The 20,349-nt window shown below is 50.8% G+C and overlaps 8 protein-coding genes across 8 annotated transcripts; 3 read left to right on the top strand and 5 right to left on the bottom strand.

Annotated features, from left to right (window-relative positions):
• Window positions 1-277: 277 nt before the first annotated feature.
• Window positions 278-5,909, top strand: RPO31 (DNA-directed RNA polymerase III core subunit RPO31; the record flags this gene model as incomplete). The annotated part of the gene is made up of 20 exons (XM_076628308.1): window positions 278-315; window positions 531-813; window positions 872-1,386; window positions 1,450-1,549; window positions 1,620-1,694; window positions 1,759-1,896; window positions 1,955-2,193; window positions 2,257-2,405; window positions 2,475-3,041; window positions 3,101-3,385; window positions 3,453-3,724; window positions 3,796-4,192; window positions 4,252-4,359; window positions 4,422-4,669; window positions 4,732-4,818; window positions 4,882-4,950; window positions 5,014-5,139; window positions 5,206-5,308; window positions 5,378-5,550; window positions 5,619-5,909. 20 exons carry the CDS (start codon window positions 278-280, stop codon window positions 5,907-5,909), a joined length of 4,263 nt encoding a protein of 1,420 aa, XP_076491709.1.
• Window positions 5,910-6,129: 220 nt separating this feature from the next.
• On the bottom strand, window positions 6,130-6,992 carry JCM6883_007476 (uncharacterized protein; the record flags this gene model as incomplete). The annotated part of the gene is made up of 2 exons (XM_076628307.1): window positions 6,130-6,836; window positions 6,896-6,992. The coding sequence occupies 2 exons, from the start codon at window positions 6,990-6,992 to the stop codon at window positions 6,130-6,132; spliced, it is 804 nt and encodes a 267-aa protein (XP_076491708.1).
• Window positions 6,993-7,534: 542 nt separating this feature from the next.
• Window positions 7,535-8,337, bottom strand: JCM6883_007475 (AAA-ATPase Vps4-associated 1 family protein; the record flags this gene model as incomplete). The annotated part of the gene is made up of 2 exons (XM_076628306.1): window positions 7,535-8,005; window positions 8,080-8,337. 2 exons carry the CDS (start codon window positions 8,335-8,337, stop codon window positions 7,535-7,537), a joined length of 729 nt encoding a protein of 242 aa, XP_076491707.1.
• A 427-nt stretch (window positions 8,338-8,764) lies between these two features.
• HEM25 (Hem25p) lies at window positions 8,765-10,190 on the bottom strand (the record flags this gene model as incomplete). The annotated part of the gene is made up of 5 exons (XM_076628305.1): window positions 8,765-9,036; window positions 9,119-9,389; window positions 9,463-9,682; window positions 9,749-9,962; window positions 10,037-10,190. 5 exons carry the CDS (start codon window positions 10,188-10,190, stop codon window positions 8,765-8,767), a joined length of 1,131 nt encoding a protein of 376 aa, XP_076491706.1.
• A 217-nt stretch (window positions 10,191-10,407) lies between these two features.
• On the top strand, window positions 10,408-11,308 carry JCM6883_007473 (ADP-ribosylation factor-like protein 2; the record flags this gene model as incomplete). Its single annotated transcript, XM_076628304.1, has 4 exons — window positions 10,408-10,472; window positions 10,540-10,813; window positions 10,886-10,966; window positions 11,027-11,308. 4 exons carry the CDS (start codon window positions 10,408-10,410, stop codon window positions 11,306-11,308), a joined length of 702 nt encoding a protein of 233 aa, XP_076491705.1.
• A 554-nt stretch (window positions 11,309-11,862) lies between these two features.
• HSH155 (U2 snRNP complex subunit HSH155) lies at window positions 11,863-16,459 on the top strand (the record flags this gene model as incomplete). Its single annotated transcript, XM_076628303.1, has 13 exons — window positions 11,863-12,157; window positions 12,261-13,267; window positions 13,331-13,671; window positions 13,746-13,819; window positions 13,893-14,370; window positions 14,435-14,874; window positions 14,941-15,151; window positions 15,217-15,290; window positions 15,354-15,653; window positions 15,715-16,029; window positions 16,094-16,218; window positions 16,279-16,329; window positions 16,382-16,459. The coding sequence occupies 13 exons, from the start codon at window positions 11,863-11,865 to the stop codon at window positions 16,457-16,459; spliced, it is 3,789 nt and encodes a 1,262-aa protein (XP_076491704.1).
• A 190-nt stretch (window positions 16,460-16,649) lies between these two features.
• Window positions 16,650-18,209, bottom strand: JCM6883_007471 (uncharacterized protein; the record flags this gene model as incomplete). Its single annotated transcript, XM_076628302.1, has 2 exons — window positions 16,650-18,098; window positions 18,168-18,209. The coding sequence occupies 2 exons, from the start codon at window positions 18,207-18,209 to the stop codon at window positions 16,650-16,652; spliced, it is 1,491 nt and encodes a 496-aa protein (XP_076491703.1).
• A 389-nt stretch (window positions 18,210-18,598) lies between these two features.
• On the bottom strand, window positions 18,599-19,464 carry JCM6883_007470 (uncharacterized protein; the record flags this gene model as incomplete). Its single annotated transcript, XM_076628301.1, has 2 exons — window positions 18,599-19,287; window positions 19,362-19,464. The coding sequence occupies 2 exons, from the start codon at window positions 19,462-19,464 to the stop codon at window positions 18,599-18,601; spliced, it is 792 nt and encodes a 263-aa protein (XP_076491702.1).
• Window positions 19,465-20,349: the final 885 nt, after the last annotated feature.

The raw sequence follows: 20,349 nt of genomic DNA, 5'->3' as shown, positions 1-20,349 counted from the left end.
CTTCACATTGTAAAGATCCGTGCTTGAGGAAAGGGCGAAACAGAAGTGAAAGGAGAGAAGGAACAAAGGTCAATATAACCGACTTGTATTTGCGAATACTCTGAAATTTCGAAGTCGGTACTCTTGCTTGAACCTTACCTCCTCCTCCTCCTAACGCAAAGAAGAGGGGTCAGCGGTGACAGCGCTACCCTCTACGACCCATAATCGACTCTAGAACGCAGAAGTTCTCCTTCGACCGAAGACACAGAAGTCTGAATATCAACTCTCGTGCCGAAACATGAAGGTTCTCGTATCTGACGCCGCTCCCAAGCGAATGTAAGTAACTCTTCTCGCTGCCGAGCTGGCTCAACAAGGTACTGGAAGATGAGGTGGAAAAGTGGAAAGATCAAGCATCTCGAAAGTTTCGGAAAAGTCCTGGCGATGCTGCTGGGGGCTCGCGAGCTGGCTAGCTGGAGTGTTAGACTCAAAGGGAGGGCTCAGGCGGAAGCGCAACCGATTTGAACGAGATGCTGACCCTTCCTCGTCTTCAGCAAACACATTCAATTCTCGGTACTCTCCTCACGCGAAGCCGTAGCGATCTCCGAATTCGAAGCGAACCAACGGGATCTCTACCAAGCCGAAGATCGTAGCCCAGTCCCGCACGGAGTTCTCGATCGACGACTCGGAACGAGCGACAAATCTGGGAAATGCGAAACTTGTGGACTCGCCCTCGCTGATTGTGTTGGACATTACGCTTACATCAAGTTGGTTCTGCCCGTGTTCCACATTGGGTATTTCAAGCACGTTCTTGGGATCCTTCAGTGCATTTGCAAAGTTCGTAACTTCTCGATTTTCGTTTCCTCTGTGACAAGACTAACCTCCTTCTTCACAGACCTGCTCTCGTATCCTCCTCGACGAAACACAACATCGAAAATTCCTCGCTTCATTCCGTCGACCGAATCTCGATACTCTTACGATCGCGGCTCTTTCGAAACAACTTTCCGCCCTCTGCCGAAAATGCACGACTTGTCACTACTGCGGAGCGATTAACGGAGTAGTGAAGAAGATTGGACCGATGAGAATCGGACACGAGAAGTGGAGGGGACGAAACTTGAAGAAGGATGCCGGAGGACGAGATGGAGCGGAAGGAAAAGGAAATTACACTTCTTGGAAGGCGTCTTTCACGGAAGCGATTGGGGAAGACAAACAACTCGAAGCACACGTCGACAAGGCGATCGACGACTTGAACCCGCTCAAGGTTCTGACGTTGTTCAGAAAAGTTACGTCGGCGGATTGTGAATTGCTCGGATTGGATCCGACCTCGGGAAGACCTGAAGAGTTCGTTTGGCAGTACATCTCTGTACCTCCAGTATGTATCCGACCGAGTGTCTCTCAGGAGGCTGCTACGTGGGTCTTCTCTACCTCACTCACTTCTCGATGCCGACGATATTGACCTCCCTTGACCCACAGGAACGAGGATGATTTGACGGTCAAGCTCACTGAGATTGTGTTCATGAATGCGGTCATCAAGACTGGTCTGCTGAAAGGAGTAACGACGCAAAATTTGATGGTAAGTTGAGGCTCGTTTCAACTTCTCTCGCTGAAGTGCGTCAGATGCTAACTTCTCTTACCTCGAATAGGAACAATGGGACTTTTTGCAACTCGCCGTCGCTACCTACATCAACTCTGAACTTCCCGGTGTTCCTACTGTCGTCGTGAGTCTTTTCTCCATTTCATTCGAACCTGGAGTTGGTCGACTAACGAGTCTGCGATATACAGGGTCAAAAACCTATGCGAGGTCTCTGTCAACGGCTGAAGGGTAAACAAGGTCGTTTCCGAGGTAACTTGTCAGGAAAGCGAGTCGATTTCTCAGGACGAACGGTTATTTCTCCCGATCCCAATCTCATGATCGATCAAGTACGTCCTTCTCGCTCATTCGACAGAATGCTTCGTGAATTGATGATACGGTCTCCAGGTTGCTGTTCCGGAACGAGTTTGCAAAATTCTCACTTACCCAGAACGAGTCACGACTCACAACATCGAACGATTACGACAAGCGGTTCGAAACGGTACCGATGTTCATCCTGGAGCGAATTTCATCAATCAAGGTGGAGATGCGGGTCTGAAGAAATACCTTAAATTCGGAGATCGAGAGTGGATGGCAGATAAGCTGAGAATTGGAGACGTTGTTGAGCGACACTTGCGAGATGACGAGTAAGTCTGCTTCGCAGTCCTTGACATGGTAACTATCGAGGGCTGACGAGACGTCTTACATAGTATCGTCCTGTTCAATCGTCAACCTTCGCTCCATCGACTTTCGATTCTTTCTCATCGAGTCAAAGTTCGACCGTGGCGTACTTTCCGGCTGAATGAGTGCGTTTGTACTCCTTACAACGCTGATTTCGATGGAGACGAGATGAACCTTCGTGAGTTTCTACTCTCTCACTCGTTCGAGCAACCTCGCTAATTCACCTGGCTTCGCGATCTCTCACTAGACGTACCACAAACGGAAGAAGCACGAACAGAAGCATTCCAACTGATGAACATCAAACGAAATCTCGTCACGCCTCGAAACGGAGAACCGATTATCGCTGCTACTCAAGATTTCATCACCGGTTGTTACCTCGTCACTCGTCGCGATACCTTCTTCACTCGATCCGAAGTCACTCAGATGTGCGCCTACCTTCAAGACGCCGAACTCGAGATCGATCTACCTTGCCCAACGATTCTCAAACCCGAACGACTCTGGACGGGGAAACAGATCTTCAATCTCTTGATGCGGCCTTGCAAGTCGAATCCGGTCAATGTCAATCTCGAATGCAAGAACAAGACTTCGGAGAAACCTTCAACTGAACACGATCTCTCTTACCCGGCGTTCATGAGTCGAAACGATGGATACCTCGTCGTTCAAAACTCGGAGATCATCTGCGGTGTGTTCGACAAGGCGACGGTTGGAGATGGAAACAAGAAGAGTGTGTTCGCTGTCATCCAGAGGGACTTCGGAGAAGACGCAGCGGCGAAATGCATGAATCAAATGGCGAAACTTTGTGCTCGTTGGCTAGGTGAGCAAAGTTTCTCATCTCCTCGTGATACGTAGGCTGACCTCGTCTCTCTACTACAGCGAACAAGGGATTCTCGATCGGAATCAGCGATGTTACACCTGGAGAACAACTTCGTCGAGAGAAGGATTCGCTCGTACTCAAAGCTTACGCCGCTGCCGACGAATACATTCGACTCGCCTCAGAGAACCGACTAGAGTGTCAACCCGGTTCGAACATGGAACAAACTCTCGAATCGATGATTTCGGGAGATCTATCTCGAGTTCGTGATCAAGTCGGAGAAATTTGTATGACGGAACTTAGTAGGAACAACGCTCCTCTGATCATGGCTACTTGTGGTTCGAAAGGTAAGTTACTCCTCTCCCGAATACTCCCCATTTGGAAGAGAGAGAAGCTCATCGTTTCTACTCTTAGGTTCGAAAATCAACGTTTCTCAAATGGTCGCTTGTGTCGGACAACAAATTATCGCCGGTAACCGTGTTCCGAACGGTTTCCAAGATCGTTCCCTCCCTCATTTCCCGAAAGGTGCTGTCGACCCTCTCGCGAAAGGTTTCGTTTCAAACTCTTTCTACTCCGGTTTACGTGCCACCGAGTTCCTCTTCCACGCTATCTCGGGTCGTGAAGGTTTGGTCGATACCGCTGTCAAGACTGCTGAAACTGGTTACATGGCTCGTCGTCTCATGAAGGTGGGCTCCTCTCTTGTCCTCTCTTGTCCTCTCTTGCTCCTTGGCGAGACTGACTCTCGGTTCGTTTGCAGGCTCTCGAGGATCTGTCGAGTCGATACGATCGATCAGTCCGAAACGCTACTGGAGGAGTCGTTCAATTCGTCTACGGAGATGACGGGCTCGATCCCGCTAACCTCGAAGGAGACGGAAAACCCGTCGTCTACGAACGAACCTGGAACCACGCTCGTGCTCTTCGCCTCTCGACAACGGATCAAGGTCTACTGCCGTACGAAATCAAGAAACGTGTCGAAGATCGACTCGCGACTCCTTACTTCGTCAACGCTTGTTCGGAACCTTTCCTCGACGAGGTTAGGGGATATGTTCAAGTCGAGATTGTCGAGAAGGCTGCCGCTTATCGAGAGATGTACGGGCTTGCACCGGCTCTCGAACAGATTGAGGATCACGATGAGGCGAATTCGGGAGCAACTCGTAAGTCTGATGCCTAAGCTCTCCTGTTTCGGCGTCCCGCTTACGACTGTCGTTCATAGCGGAACAACTCGCGGTCGTGAACAACAAGACCAAGGTCACCTCGGCTCAAATCGATGAATTCTTGCAACTTTGCTGGACAAAGTATGTCAAGGCCAAGATCGAACCTGGTGAGTTCAACTCTTCTCCATCCCCTCGACTTGATTTGCTGACGCTTATGGTCGCTCAATAGGTACTGCTGTCGGAGCTATCGGTGCTCAATCGATCGGAGAACCCGGAACTCAGATGACGTTGAAAACTTTCCATTTCGCCGGAGTTGCCTCGATGAACGTCACGCTCGGAGTACCGCGTATCAAGGAAATCATCAACGCTGCGAAAACGATCTCGACCCCGATTATCTCGGCGAAACTCGTTCAAGATCAAAGTGAAACGGCTGCTCGAATCGTTAAAGGTCGAGTCGAGAAGACTTTCCTCGGAGATGTAAGTATCTCTACATCGAATCACTCTCTCTGCGGTTCTGGACTGACCGCGTTTTCAAATAGATTGCATCGGTAATCGCGGGAGTCTACAGCAACGCTCAAATGTACGTTTCGGTTCACATCGACATGAAGGCGATCAAATCCCTACAGGTAAGCGTTCCTTCTCTGCCGTGCGGCACGGCGAGTCGGAGTGCTTACACCTTCATACTACAGCTCGAAGTCAATCTCGACTCGATTGCCGCATCGATTTCTCTCGCTCCCAAGCTCAAAATCAAAGCTGCTGTAAATTTGGTTCCTTTCGCCTCCTCGAGACTAGACGTTCGAGACTGACTTGAACATGCGCAGGACATCACGGTCAAACGCAAAACTGAAGAGATTCACATCGTCGCTCATCACAACGCTGAAGACAAAGTTCCCGCTTATCGTCGATTGATGTGGCTTCGACGAGTTCTCCCGAGTATCGTCGTGAAGGTACGACCTTACTTCTCTCAGACCCCAAGTTGTGAGCTGATGGAAGGCGCTTGCGTACAAAAACAGGGAGTTATCGGTCTTCAACGAGCAGTCATTCAACAAAACCCGAAAGGATTCAAGGAACTCTTGGTTGAAGGAGAAGGTCTACGAGAAGTCATGACTACCGATGGTACGTTTTCTCAATCCGGCTCTGCCTTGTACTCGAGCTGAATCTCTCTCTCTCTGATCTCTCGATCAGGTGTCGTCGGACATTTGACCACCTCGAATCACGTTATGGAAGTCGAGAAGATCCTCGGAATCGAAGCGGCACGAAAATGTATCATTGATCAAATTCATTACACGATGGACTCTCACGGATTAGGAGTCGATCCTCGTCATTTGATGTTATTGGGAGATGTCATGTGCTTCAAGGTAACTTTTTCTCTCTGTCTCTGTCTCTGTCTCCTTCTTCCGTTCGCTGACATGCAGTGCGCTCACAGGGAGAAGTCCTCGGAATCACTCGATTCGGAGTCGCGAAAATGAAAGACTCCGTTCTCATGCTCGCCTCATTCGAGAAGACCACCGATCACTTATTTAACGCCTCATTCAACGCTCGAAGGGATCCGATCCAGGGAGTTTCTGAATGTATCATTCTCGGGTCTCCCGCGAACAATGTCGGAACTGCGATGCCCGCGTTGGTGAGGGATAAACCGGAGTTGCCGGAGAGGTACAAACCCTTGTTCGAGAGGGAAAGGGTTGGGGCGAAGAAGGGAAGGAAGAGTGGAGTTTAGAATAGGGGATTTACGAAACTTTACGGTCTAGAATTGTTGTAAAGATCTCCCTTTTCTTCGCAGGGTATCTGGTTTTGAGTCCTAAGTCGACAGAGAGGACCGTACGAGGTTGCAGCGTGAGAGTGCGAGAAAAATGCAAAAGTGAGGAGGAAGTACAACAAAAGAAACTCAATCCGAAATTGATACAAGAAACATCGTCTAACTCTGGCGAAGGACGGCCCTAGTTCGCTAGACTTCTCTGAATCTTCCCCAACAATCCCTCCATCTTCGCTCCAAGTTTCGCCTGACCTCTCGCGGTTTTCTTTCCTGCTTGTCGATTCTCAAACCGTTTCTTTTCCCTCAATTTCGTAATCTCTTCTTCTGTCAACTTGGGTCGTTTCGGTTTCGTTTGTTGCGCAGCTGGAGTGGGTTTCGAGGGAGGCGCGAGAGGAGGATTGCGCTTGGACGAGGATGAGGAGGAGTTTTGAGGTTGACGACGGTTACCGGATTTGGCAGCGGAGGATTGAGATGGAAGAGGTTCTCTCGAGCGAGGTTGTTGTGGTTGCGGTCGTTGTTGCTCAGGTTTCGGTGAAGGCGAAGGAGAAGGGGAAGGAGAAGGTGAAATCGATTCGTTCATTTTCCCTCTTCGATTTATCGTCGCTGATTTCCCTTTCCTATCCTCCTCAAACTCATCTTCCGACTCTTCATTCTCATCCGACGCATCATCATCTCCATACAACCGTCTCCTCAACCTCTCTTTCTCCTCCTCTTCCGCTTTTTCATCCCGAATCGGTCCTTGATCCATCTCTACTTCTTCCTCCTCCTCCTGCCCGTTCCCGTTGCGTCTGTTACGATTGTCGTTAGGAGAATAACCAGCTTCTTTCAGCGCTTTAGCGTATTCTTTCTTGACTTTGGCTTTATGAATCAACGTCTTCTTGATCCTTTGCGCTATTCGATCCACACGAGAGATCAGTACAGCACTCGGGGACATTGGAGAGGGAACGTACCGTGTCCTGTGTAGGCTCCTTTCGCGAGTCGAGGTCCAACTTGGAAGGGTCGTTTCTTTCCTTGCTTGTGAGGTTGCGCTTCTTTGTCTCGCGCCATGGTAGAGAGTTGATCTGGTTCGGCTTGTAGGAGAGCTTGTACGGGTCGGCGAGCGGAACAGAGAGGAGAGAAGAGAAGAAAAAGTCTCATCAATAAACTTCTGGAGGCGGATCGATTCTTGCTAGCTTGACAACGGAAGTGCCCTATGCCTCTGAGCGACAGCTGAGTGGTAGACTCGCGTGAAAAAGCGAAATTTTCTGCACAGAAAAAGTCACAGAGTCACGTGCTCGTTTCGCGCAGACCTCTCTCTCTGCCTCTATTCAGACCGTCCTTGAGCTCTCTACGATCGCTGGAGAGGATAGGTAGTGAGAAGCAATCTGGGAGAATGCAACACGTCTTCCTCTGACAATACTACGACAACAATTTCCTTCTTACGAGAGCTCTGAGCCAGAAGTTTTCTCGCGATCAGCTACACTCGATCGCGCGAGTACAGCGGATTCCGAGAACCCTGACTCACTTTGATTATCTACCTCCCGTACGCTCAACCTTTTACAAAATTCCTGCTGAAAACCCATTAAGTCGTCCCGTCTTTCTCGTTTCTCTCAAGGTAACCCGCCCTTCGGTACCTTTGGGAAACTCCACCCTCCACTCCTCTCCTTCGCATCCTTCACTTCCCATTCCTTCCGTTTCCTCGTAACCCTCATCTCGAAATAACTCCGACTCAATACGAAAACTTTCGATGTTTTCGCTTCTTGTTTGAGCAACTCCGAGGCGGAAGGAATGACGGGTTGAGGAGGAGGGAAGAGAACGGAGGAAGACGAAGATGCGGCGGAAGAAGCGAGGGAAGAGATGGACGAGACCGAGGTGCGCAGGACGGAGAAAGCTTTCGAGGAAGTAGAAGTAGGTTCTGTGGGTTTGTCTTTGGCGTCTGTGGATTCGGATTTCCGTTTTTGTTTCTCGGCGTATTCGGCTTTCACTTTATCGATTTCTGCTTGAGAGACCGTCGTTGTCGGAGAGGGAGAACTTGTCGGGGAACTCGTTGTTGTCGAACTCATCGAAGCAGGTTTCGCGAACTAAGCCCCGACATTCGCCCTATACTCAGTTCCTGTTTCGATCCAGAAGAGTCACGACGGAAATGGAGACTTACAGCGGGATCGAGACAATGCGAGTGACAAACCCAAAACCAATCAACCATTTCCCCGTCTCCATTTGTTGCAGCCAAGCAAACTGTACTGTCTTTCGAGCAGACGAAGCAGGGTTTAGGGGTAGCCGTTTGGCGGAGATTGTAGAGGTTCAGGAGCTTCGGAGGACCGGGTCTAGAGGGAGGGCGAGGGGAAGTAAGAGCGGATGGAGATCTAGAAAGAGGGGGAGAAGTGAGGGCGGAGGAAGGTGGGGAAGGGACCATCACCGACTGTGATAAGGAGGAGCTGAAACAGTGGCAGGGGGGGTCGGGTTCGCGAGTTTAGAGGTAGAAAGGAAGAGGATTAGATCAAGGTCCAAGGGGAGATGAGGTTGATCGGGAGAGATGGACGGCGTGGGGGCTGAGTGTAGTGTAGTTACGAGACTTGCTAGGAGTAGTGCTGTGATGTCCCGGAGCTGGGTTGTTTCGTAGTGAGGAGAGTCTGAGGAAGAAGAGTGCAAAAGCTCGATTTGCTCGTTTCTTTCGCGGCAACACTCTCACGCAAAGCTTCTCGAGTCGCTCAGATTCTCACTGAGTGGACAAGAATACCGTTCAAGATGAGTTGCGATTGGATCAATCCGAGTCATGCGAGTAATAAAGGCTACAAGTCACTACTAAGTATTTTCATTTTCCCTTTTTGCTTTTTCGCTCTCTAACCCCCTCCGCTCCTCTCCTTCCCGTCTCTTCTCCTCTCCCCAACCCCTAAAAACGCCTCATACACCGCCCATCCAATTCCTGCACTCCCCGCCTTCCTGACGACTCTCAATCCACCTCCTTCCCAGAACCCTCGCAGTCCGTTCTGTCGATAAACGAGTTTGATCGATTCGAACAGGGTCGTGTAGATCGTAGGAGAGAGTTGACGTCGGGTTTTCAGGAGATCGAAAGGGGTTGTGAGGAGCGTGGAACAGAGGGATGCGGCGGCACCTAGACAACAAGGAGTTTCGCTCCAGTCAGTTTTGGCGAGGGAATGGGAGATCGGGAGAGAGAATGGGAAACGGGGACGTACCGGCAGTCCCACCACCAACAGCTCCACCTCCTTTATCCCCCGTAACTCCGAGGATTCTTCGACCCCGTTCGTAGAAAACAATGAATAGCCCAGCTCCCGGAGCATCTCGCAAAGCTGTAGGGACAGCACCGCGCCAGAGAGACTTGAGACCGCCCGATTGGTAGAGAGTTCGAATGGAACCGAGAGTTGTGGGTCGGGAGGAGGAGGAAAGAGATGAAGGGGTTCGTATTGTTGATGTGGAAGCGGAAGCGGAGGGGAGAGATAACGTGGACTATCACATCCGAAAGGGTGACAAGTGTCAGTTCGGAACACTGTCTTGAAAGGGAGGGGGAAAATGAGCTTACTTCAGAAATGGTTTTCATCAACGTAAAAGGCATTAACAAGAACCCCACCCCTGTCCTCGCCGTACTACCCACCAACAAGTCCCCCGTCGTAGTCAACTTTACTTTCCCACCTGTTGCTGTCGCCCCTGGTATTGTCGAAGCTTTGAAGAATTGAATATTTCCAACGACGGTTCGAAGTTTCGAGAGAGTGAGGAAATACATCGAGACACCGGGTACATTCCTGTACGAAAATTCTTCCCGCGAAGTTAGCTTGGGAGCACAATTTCGGCACTGAGGAGAGACGTACCGATACAAAGTTGGAGTTGTACCTCTCCATAATCCCCTCAAACCATCTGAACTCACTACTTGTTTCGTCGTGCTCCATATTGACGGTGGCAGAGCTCTTCTTGCTCCTGTTGGCGCTGTCTTGCTGCTGGAAGGAGCAGAATTGGAAGAGGAGGAAGCCGAAGTAGAAGTGGAAGGAATCTGTGTATCAGGTTGTTGGATCCTCGTTTTAATCACTAAGTTCGGCACCCCCAATCCCAGTCAGCTTCTCTCAACTCGGTGAGTGACAAGGAAGAGAGGAGAGACGAACGATCTAAAGGTTGAAGCATCAAAACTGATGCGGCACCGGAAATCGCTCCACTCGCTAGATGCCATGATGCGGGTAGCGAGCTCGAGCTTGTGGATGGTGCTGGGGTAGGACGATCCAGAGGCAGAGGGAGAGTGGCAGAGGCGGATGTGGTCATCGATCGGGGAGAGGAGAGGCCGAGAAGAGAGGCGGAGGGCGACAATCTGAGTTGGCGGCTGAGTGAGACTGTTCGAGCTTCGATTGAGGAGATACTGTCTGCGTAGCGGATCGGCGAGTGAGAGGAGTGGAAGAGAAAGCGACCTTCGGAAATCTTTCGGATCTTGATCTCTGTCAAGACACAGCAACCTCGGCTAATCGACCTTTACGTACTCAGGATGGGACTATTAACAATCATTCGCAAGACCCGACTCAAAGAGAAACAGATCCGAATCCTCATGCTGTACGCTCTTCCCTCCTTCAGTCTCATTCAACTCCTCCCTTCTGACTCCCCTTCTCTCACAACGTAGCGGTCTGGACAATGCCGGTAAAACTACGATCTGTAAATCAATCCTCCACGAAGACGTCTCTACGATCTCCCCAACTCTCGGTTTCAATATTCGTACGATCGTTCATTCGGGTTACACTTTGAACGTGTGGGATATCGGAGGACAAACGAGTTTGAGACCGTATTGGAAGAATTATTTCGAACAGACCGATGCCGTAGTTTGGGTCGTCGATAGTTCGGATAGGGAGAGGATGAGGGATTGTAGAAACGAATTGCATGAACTGTTAAAACAAGAGGTGAGCGCTGGACTCCCTTCGAGATCAACGTTGGCAGCAAGAAGCTGACGAGATGCTGGAACGGATGAGCAGAGGCTGATGGGCGCGAGTTTGTTGGTGTTTGCGAACAAACAAGATATCCCAAATTCGATGACTCCCTCCGAGATCTCAGCTGTACGTTCTCATCTCGCCTTTGTCCCCGAGTATACTGTACTCATCTATCTCCGAGCGTAGGCTCTCGAATTGGAATCCCTGACATCCTCCCATAAATGGACGATTCAACCTTGTTCAGCTCGATACTCTTCGCCATCTCAAGCTTCGTCAACAAACTCTTCAGGAACGAATGGAACAATAGAGGGAAAGGCTCAGAGTGAAACAGATCCGAGGATCTTGGAAGGGTTAGACTGGGTTGTGAAAGAGGTCGCTGGGAGGGTTTATTACGGAACGACACCTCCTTCTCCCGCTCTGGGCGCATCGACAACGACAACAGCGGCAGGAACGACCATCGCAGCTTGATCCTGCCAAGGTGATCTGGATAGGGCGCCACAGACGAGAACAGGCTCGGAGAATGGGATATCAGGGCAGAATGATGAGGAAAGCGGAAAGAAGAAGATCATACCCCCGCGGTGGAAGTTAGACTATACCAAGTTGTTCATTATACTCATCAGACCGTTCATTAATGCTGAAGTGAGCAGCCGACGAAGCCGACTCGATTGCGAGAGTTGCGAAGAGTTGCGAAATTATTCGAATTTTCCCAGACAAGTTTCCGGCTAGCCTGTGACAGTGGTCTACGTAGTAGCAGCTTAGAAGCCTCGTGCACAACGCTGCTACGCTCAATGTGCGAAAAATTGCGAGCCGATCGCTCTGTCAATTCGTTTACTCCCTCTCACTTCACTTCGCTTGCACGCGGGTCGATCAACTGCTAGTGCCTGCGACACATTCGACTTGCGAACCCCTGAACTTCGATCCCCGTCTTCCCGCCGCTGACCCTTCCTCCAACTCATCGAACTCCCATCTCTCTTCTCTCCAGTCCCCGCGCCACGATCGAGGGAGACAGAAGGTAGTCTACGATGTCGGATTCCACCTCGTCCGAAATCGCCGCTATCCAAGCCGCCCGTAAAGCCTCGAAAGAATCTCAAATCCATCCTTCCCTTCTCCCCTCCTCCGACTCGACCGCAACCGCAGAGGACGGTACAGTTACGAAGAAGAAGAAACGATCGAGTAGGTTCGATGTCAGTCTCGACGTGAGTGGGGCTGGGAGGAGTGGAGATGGGGATCATGAGATGAGTACTACTGCTGGAGATGGGGACGAGGGAGAAGAGGGACAGGGAGGAGGAGATAAACCGACTAGGTTGTTGGATTCATGTACGTGTCTCTCTCCGATCGATAAGTCTGAGCGAGCGTTGTTGCTGATTCTCTGTCTCTCGTAAACTCTTTCATTCTCTCCTCCCGTTCCCGCCGTTTCTAGTCACCGCTCCCGCACATTTGATGCACGAGTTTGCCGATGACTCTGAAGACGTCGACCCTTTTGCCGAAACCGCTAAATCTCGACAAGTCGCCTCCCGTCAATCCGATTACCACCAACGCCGCTTCGAGCGTCACGCGGGAACTTCCTCTGACGCGTTCGGTACCGAAGAAGGAGGCGAGGGAGAGTCCTACGAGGACAAGATGCGACGAGCGGAATTGGAGCGGGAGGAACAGAGGGTTAGGAGGGAAATCGAGAGGAGACAACAGGAAGGGACGGATGAGAATGGGGAACCTTTACAGGCGGTCCAAGCTCCGGATGAGACTCCGAGAGGGAGACAGAACTACGGAGAAGAGGAAGAAGATGGGAGAGAGACGAAAATGGTTGGAGTTGAGAGAGGAGGGGAATGGGATGAAAGTAAATTGAAGGGAAAGGAAGCTGCGGCGGAAGAGGAGAAACAGGTTGAGGCACCGAAGAGGAAGAGATCGAGATGGGACGAGATTCCCGCCGTCGCGAGTGGAGCCGTTGGTGGAGCGCCTGGAGAAACTCCGAAACGTTCAAGATGGGATCAAACTCCTGCGGGAGTTTCTGGAGGAATCCCAAAATTAGGAGGAGGAACCAGTCTCGCTCAATTCGGAATGACTCCTTCGGCTTCGAATCAAGTTCAAATCAATACGGTTCAAGCGGGGACTTCGGGAGAAGGATTCCTCTTGATCGGTGGAATCATGGATAAACGAGTCAGGATCTTGAGTGATGAGGAGTTGGATATGATGCTACCGTCGGAAGGTTACGAGATCGTCACTCCCCCTCAAGGTTACGCGCCGATTCGAACTCCGGCGAGGAAATTGATGGAAACTCCCCTTGCGGCGAATGGTGGAGGATTTATGATGCAAGCTGAAGGTGGCATCAGCGCTGAAGCGTTAGGTATCTCGCAAGAGTTACCGACGGATATTGAGGGTGTGGGAGATTTGCAGTTCTTCAAACAAGAGGATGCTCAATATTTCGCCAAAGTGAGTTCTCCTCCCTCGCTCTGACTCTTTCGGACGTCAGAACTGACTCATGTTTCCCGGCAGATCCTCACCAAAGACGACGAAACCGAACTCTCCGTTGAAGAACTGAAAGAACGTAAAATCATGCGACTCCTCCTCAAGATCAAAAACGGTACTCCTCCTATGCGTAAATCCGCCCTCCGACAGATCACCGACAAAGCTCGAGAATTTGGTGCCGGTCCCCTCTTCGACAAGATCCTTCCTCTGTTGATGGAGAGAACGCTCGAGGATCAAGAACGTCACTTGTTGGTCAAGGTTATCGATCGAGTCTTGTACAAGCTGGACGACCTTGTTAGGCCGTATGTGCACAAGATTCTGGTCGTCATTGAACCGCTTTTGATCGACGAAGATTACTACGCTCGAGTGTGAGTTCACGAGATCTTTTCCTCCCTGGCACCAGATCCTCGAGCTCACTCCGAAACTTTCCCTTATCTCGCAGTGAAGGGCGTGAGATCATTTCCAACTTGTCGAAAGCTGCCGGTCTCGCTCACATGATTTCAACAATGCGTCCCGGTAAATCGCATTCTTTACCATCTATACCATCTACAGAACGAAACGAGCACTGACTCTGTGTTATCGCGCGTAGATATCGATCACGCTGACGAGTATGTACGAAACACGACTGCTCGAGCCTTCTCGGTCGTCGCTTCAGCTCTCGGAATCCCTTCCCTCCTTCCTTTCCTCAAAGCCGTCTGTCGCTCGAAGAAATCTTGGCAAGCTCGTCACACCGGTATCAAGATCATCCAACAAATCGCTATCATGATGGGTTGTGCGGTGCTCCCTCACTTGAAGAACTTGGTCGAATCGGTCGCGCATGGATTGGAGGATGAACAACAGAAAGTTCGAACGATGACGGCTTTGTGTATCGCCGCTCTCGCCGAAGCCGCTGCGCCGTACGGTATCGAATCGTTCGATAGTGTCCTCAAACCGTTGTGGACCGGAATCAGGAAACATCGAGGAAAAGGATTGGCGGCGTTCTTGAAGGCGATCGGTTTCATCATTCCTCTGATGGATCCTGAATACGCAAACTACTACACTCGTGAAGTCATGGTTATCCTGATTCGGTACGTCAACCTACACGCGAGCTCTCTATCGCGTCTTTGACTGACGGTTTTCCTTTCTGTGTAGTGAATTCCAATCTCCCGACGAAGAGATGAAGAAGATCGTTCTGAAGGTCGTGAAACAATGTGCCGCTACCGACGGAGTTCAACCCGCTTACGTTCGCGACGAGATCCTCCCCGAATTCTTCAAGAACTTCCTCGTTCGACGAATGGCGCTCGACCGTCGCAACTACCGACAAGTCGTCGAAACGACCGTCGAACTCGCGAACAAAGCCGGAGTCTCCGAGATCGTCGGAAGGATCACGAACGACTTGAAGGATGAGAGTGAACCGTATCGAAAGATGTGTATGGAGATCATCACGAAAGTCGTTGGGAAACTTGGAGCGGCCGACATCGACGAACGACTCGAGGTTCAGCTCATCGATGGTATCGTTTACGCCTTCCAGGAGCAAACCGTCGAAGATAATGTCATGCTTGAAGGTTTCGGGACCGTCGTCACTGCTCTCGGTAAGCCTCGTCTTTTCTTCTGTCTTTATCTTCGCTCCCTGCTGACGACTTGAATTGCGCGTGCAGGTATTCGAGTCAAGCCTTACCTCACTCAAATCGTTTCGACTATCCTCTGGCGATTGAACAACAAGAGTGCGAAAGTTCGTCAACAAGCAGCCGATTTGACGGCGAAACTCGCCCTCGTCATCAAACAATGTGAGGAAGACGCACTGTTGAACAAGCTCGGTGTCGTACTGTTCGAACAACTCGGAGAAGAATACCCCGACACTCTCGGAAGGTAAGCCTGACCGCCTCTCTCTCGCTCTCGAAGGTCAGTCTTGCTTACTTGCCTCGTCGCTATAGTATCATCTCTGCTATCGCCGCTATTGCGAACGTCGTCGGTATGACGCAGATGTCTCCTCCCGTCAAGGATCTCCGTGAGTTTCATCTCTCTTCTCTCATTCACCATTTCATTTGCTGATGTTCTCTCCGCTGGTCAGTCCCTCGTATGACTCCTATTCTTCGTAACCGACACGAAAAGGTGCAAGAAGCGTCAATCAACTTGATTGGACGTATCGCCGATCGAGGAGCCGAATTCGTTTCCGCTCGAGAATGGATGCGAATCTGTTTCGAACTTCTCGACTTACTCAAGGCTCACAAGCGAGCGATTCGACGTGCCGCCGTCAACTCGTTCGGTTATATCGCCAAGGCTATCGGTCCTCAAGATGTTTTGTCGGTTCTCTTGACGAATCTCAAGGTTCAAGATCGTCAATCTCGTGTCTGTTCTACTGTCGCTATCGGTAAATCTCCCCTCTCTCCTCGGAATTTCGTCTTCCAGCTGACTTCTTCTTTGTTGTACAGCTATCGTCGCCGAGACTTGTGGACCTTTCACCTGTATTCCCGCGATTCTCAACGAATACCGAACTCCCGAGCTTAACGTCCGCAACGGTTGTCTCAAAGCCATGTCGTTCTTGTTCGAATACATCGGCGAGATGGGCAAAGATTACATTCATTCGGTCGTGACTTGCCTCGAAGACGCCTTGACCGATCGGGATCAAGTTCATCGTCAAACCGCCGCTTCGATCGTCAAACATCTCGCACTCGGTACGGCTGGTCTCGGAGCAGAAGACGCGAACCTTCACTTGATGAACTTGATTTGGCCCAACATTTTCGAAAGTGAGTCCCCTGTTTCTCGCACTTTCTTCGTTTGGCTCGTCGCTTATACCTTTTGGCTTCCCAGCGAGCCCGCACGTCATCAATTCGGTTCTCGATGCGATCGAAGCGATGCGAGTTGCGTTAGGACCTGGAGTCGTTCTCGCTCACGTTCTTCAAGGTCTCTTCCACCCTGCTCGAAAAGTCCGAGAGGTAAGTTTCTACCGTCTTTCCCCTTTAAAGTTCACAACTGACTCCTGTTGACTCAATCAGGTATACTGGCAAGTATACAACTCGCTTTACATGGGAGCTCAAGACGCTTTGGTGAGTTCTCGTTGCTCTCTCTCTGTCTCGCTGATCCGTCTTCCTCGTTCAGGTGGCTTATTACCCGAGTCTCGAACTCTCTGACGAACGAAACTACTACGAACGAGATGTGTTGTTCCAGTGGATCTAGACGAGGAAGAACCGTGAAGAATCGTCATCGCTGTTTTGTCTGTGAAATTTAGTTTGTGCTCATCCCTCGAACTCTTAAACGTGATTTTTCAAAGCGAGAAGCTGTTTACAGTATTTCGAAGGAGGACAAGGACCGCAATTCGTAATCAAACACATTCTGCGAAGCTGAAACTCTTTGCTTCCGTGTAGCTCTACCAATTCCTCCTACGGTTACGGTAACCTTTTCGCTCCCATCCCATCATGTCTGCGAATCTCCAACACCAATCGTAGTCGCGTTGACAACCACAGACCTCCTGGTGCAAGTCCTCGTAATGGTCGGGGGCAAGGTCGAGGTACATGATGAAAGTACGGCAGATCCTTCCAACGCCATCCTCTCCGTCGTCATCTTCGTCCTCCTCGTGTTCTGCTCGTTCGAGAGCTGCCTGGTAAGCCTCCGACTGAAGAATCTCGAGTCCTCTGATCGTGCTTCCCTCGATCTTGATCTTCGATCTCTCTGCGAGTGCTTTGAGTTCCTCCACCTTCTCCTTCGAGCATTCAGTCGTCCAGTCGGGAACGGTCCATTCGTCGAGGTCTGCGTCCTCCTCGTCCTCCTTGCTTGGGGCTTCTGAGTCCAAATTGTCGAGGATGAGTTTTGCGAGATTCGTAAGCTTGGACTCCTCAGAGATCAAGTCAATCAACGGTTGAACTCGGACTCGAGAGTGAGGTCCGAGACGGAGGTATTTGATGGGAAGAAGGGAGAGAGAATCGAAGAATTCGGGAGAAGTGAGGAGAGAGGTGCCTCCGAGGGCAAGATGAGTGAGATTCGAGAAGCGTGAAAGGAAGTCGGGCGCGAGAGAAGAAGAAGTCGTGGTGTTGTTGAACGAGAAGAGGGACAAGTTGGTGAGAAGGAGAGGTTGACCGACGGTTCGAAGAAGTCGTCCGAGGTGAACCGAGTGAGTGAAAGCGACGAGGTTGATTCGAGAGAGGGGAGTTGTGTGTACATCGATCTCCGTGGTCTTGAGGGTGCAGTATCGAAGACCGAATGTTCCGCCTGAACGTTTGGCGAGCTCGAGGTACACCTCCGGTTCGACTTGCTCTTCGTATAGTTCGCCAAGCGCAGGTCCGTTTCGTTCGCTTCTGAGCTCCTCCCAATCGAAGAAGTTTCTCGCGTTGGGACTATGAACCGATTTGAGGGTCAACTTCGTAAGTTGTGCGTTGTTCGCGAAATCTGACTTCAATGGATAATACTTGAGAACCGAGTTGCTATCGAGCGTGAGGAAAATCGTCTTGAGACTCGGAAGACTTCGCATGAATTGTCTCAGAGTCCCGGGTCGAGGAAGCGGGATAGAAGCGCTTGTCGAACTGTTTTGACCGGACTGAAATCTGAGGACGAGGCTTTCGACGAAACTGCAGAGGGCTTTGTTCGCCTGGAGAGTTCGTTGTAAGATGTCGAACTGATAGAGAATGACGGTGACCTTTCGATACAATTGAGATCGATGAAAGGGGAGGAGGGCCGAGCACAAAGGAGGGAGAACGAAAGACGAAGGGAGGTGGGAGAAGAGGTCGAGCAAGAGTTCGGGAGGGAGGGTCAAGAGGGTGGCTTGGGATGTTCTGGAGGTAGCAGGAGGGTCATAGAGAGTGACGGCGTTCAGGTCTTTCGTCTGTTAGATCAAGGAACGAGTGGGACTTTAGCAGCTGGTGGAGAGCGAGCCAGGTCTCGTGGAGCTTACAGTAGACTCAAGGGCATCATCCGATCTGATCTGGTCCTCCATCCTAGTCGCTACGGGCGAAGGTGAAAGAGAAAGAGTGAATGGAAGATGAAGCGTAATTTCTGCACGATTCGTGGAGTGCTCCTGATTCGACTGCAGTCGTTCCCGCCTGCGGTGAAGAGCTGGCTTGATCTGATGCTCCTTCGAGGCTTCAGGGTGAAACCAGGAGTTGTGGTTTGGTTGCAACAGAGTAAGTCGAGGAAATTCCCCTGTTCCTTCGCTCTCCATCCGTCCCCAGCTCAGCACATAGCGAGTAAAGCTAGCATTCCGGTGAACAGTATAGAGTGATCAAAAGGAAACAAAGAAATGTGAACAAAGATTCAAACTCGCGCGATTCCTTTCTTCATTTCCAAACTCGCTTCTCCCTTCTCGATTCGATTCATTTATCGTCTTCAACCGGATCCTCCTTGTCGCGCCAACTTCTGTTGCCTCGCCTCGAAATCAGCCAAAATGTACGAATCCATTTCGATCTCGGATGGTAATCGAGCGAAGACGACCTCGATTTCCCTCTTTCGACATTCTTCAAGCAGTTCATCAATCAACTCTTCAGCCTCTTCAGGGAGTTCAGGATTACCGCGTGGGTCTTCTTCGAAGTAAAGAAGTCGAAGGCGGATCGTTTTCGCTCTCCTGAGTGTTTGAATGAAGCGCTTGATGCTTGACTTGATTTCCTCGTTAAGGCCCTCCTCTTCCTCGAGGAAATCTCCCAGACCCTGCACGCACATATTCGTCGCTTCCATCGCTGTTTCCGCGATGAAGCCGAGTTGGGCACTGTAGGCTTCGATCAAGGTGCGGGAGGTGAACTTGAGGCGTTCTTCCCCAGTGAAGCTGTTCCATGTCGAGATACGTATGCAGAGGACTTCGACTTGCGAGAAGAGTGACAGAAGCCGGGGATTCGAGAGCAAACGGTGATTTGGAGCGAAGCAGATTCCGAGGGAGCGTAGAGATGGCAAGATATTCGGAGAGAGGAGTTCCGAAATCATTTCCGGGGAGGTGGAGGTCAAAGCGAGAGATCGGACGTGAGGGAGGACGATGGAAGTCGGCACGTTGAAACCAGAACATGCGAGTTGAAGGTCGGTGAGACCTGGCACCCAAGTTCGAGTCAATCGACCGTGTTCTTCGGCACCAGTGAGGTAGTAGAAGCAAGGCAAGACTCACACTCAAAGCGATTGAGGAATGCGAGATCCAGGACGTCTCCCGGGGTACCGAGAGTCAGAGATTGAAGGGAAGGGATGATTTCAGGTAGACGATGAGTCGACATAGTACCTGCGCCTTCGTTTTGCAGCCATACGGAGAAGTGACGAGGGACAGAGCTCCACCCAGCCCAGGCGATTTGATCAAGGACAACATGGAGTTTGCGTGCTGAATCGACGGAAACTATTTCGACGAGGAGAGGTTGAGCGATCGAACGAAAGCGACGAGATACCAGAGACAGAGAGAAGAGGGTAGATTGACGGTCCTCGTAGGTGTGTGTATGGAAGGAGGGAGGAACGCTAGATTCGATGATTTCGCGGAGAATTTCAGGAGGAAGGGACGAGAGCGGCATGGCGAAAGAAGCGAGTGATGATGAGAGATAGTGGACGCTGGTATAAGAGCGGAGAGAGTTTTGCGAGTGGGTTTGAAGCCGTGGACGTAAGAGATCAGGATTTCGAGCCGGAGAGAATGAGAGGGGGGATGCTCACCCGTGACGCCCTTTGCCTCGCTAGTGACTTCCTTCGTTCGAGATCTCTACTCCTGTCTCTGCTTCCCAGCTCCTCGGAGCAGGTCGTCTTGGGGACTCGCTTTCAGACCTCGATTGATGAAGTCGAAAAAGTGTCGGATCGCTTCACTCCTGCTGCTCCTGAACGGCTCGATAGAATTGAGGAAGACTCGAAGTAGTACTGGGAGGTCGTCTGTGTATCGAGTCAGGGGTAGAAGGAAGGAGAGGAAAGCGCATTTCTCTTCATCTCTCATCTCCCATCGCATTCCAGATACGCGATGTACCGGCTCTGAAGACCTCCCAACGTATTCAGACATTGTTCGGACAGCCCTACATCCTTTGCGAGCTCGCTACGATGACTTCTCGCCAGTCGTTCAACTTCCTGAATCCAGAAATCATCTCGCGACCCCTCTTTAATCCCCTAGCTGGAAAGGGAGACTGGAGACT

This window comes from Sporobolomyces salmoneus (genome assembly GCF_050403485.1).
Source record: "Sporobolomyces salmoneus JCM6883 DNA, S_salmoneus_JCM6883_v1_ctg1, whole genome shotgun sequence".
NCBI lineage: Eukaryota > Fungi > Basidiomycota > Microbotryomycetes > Sporidiobolales > Sporidiobolaceae > Sporobolomyces > Sporobolomyces salmoneus.
This window is presented reverse-complemented; position numbering and strand designations above follow the sequence as displayed.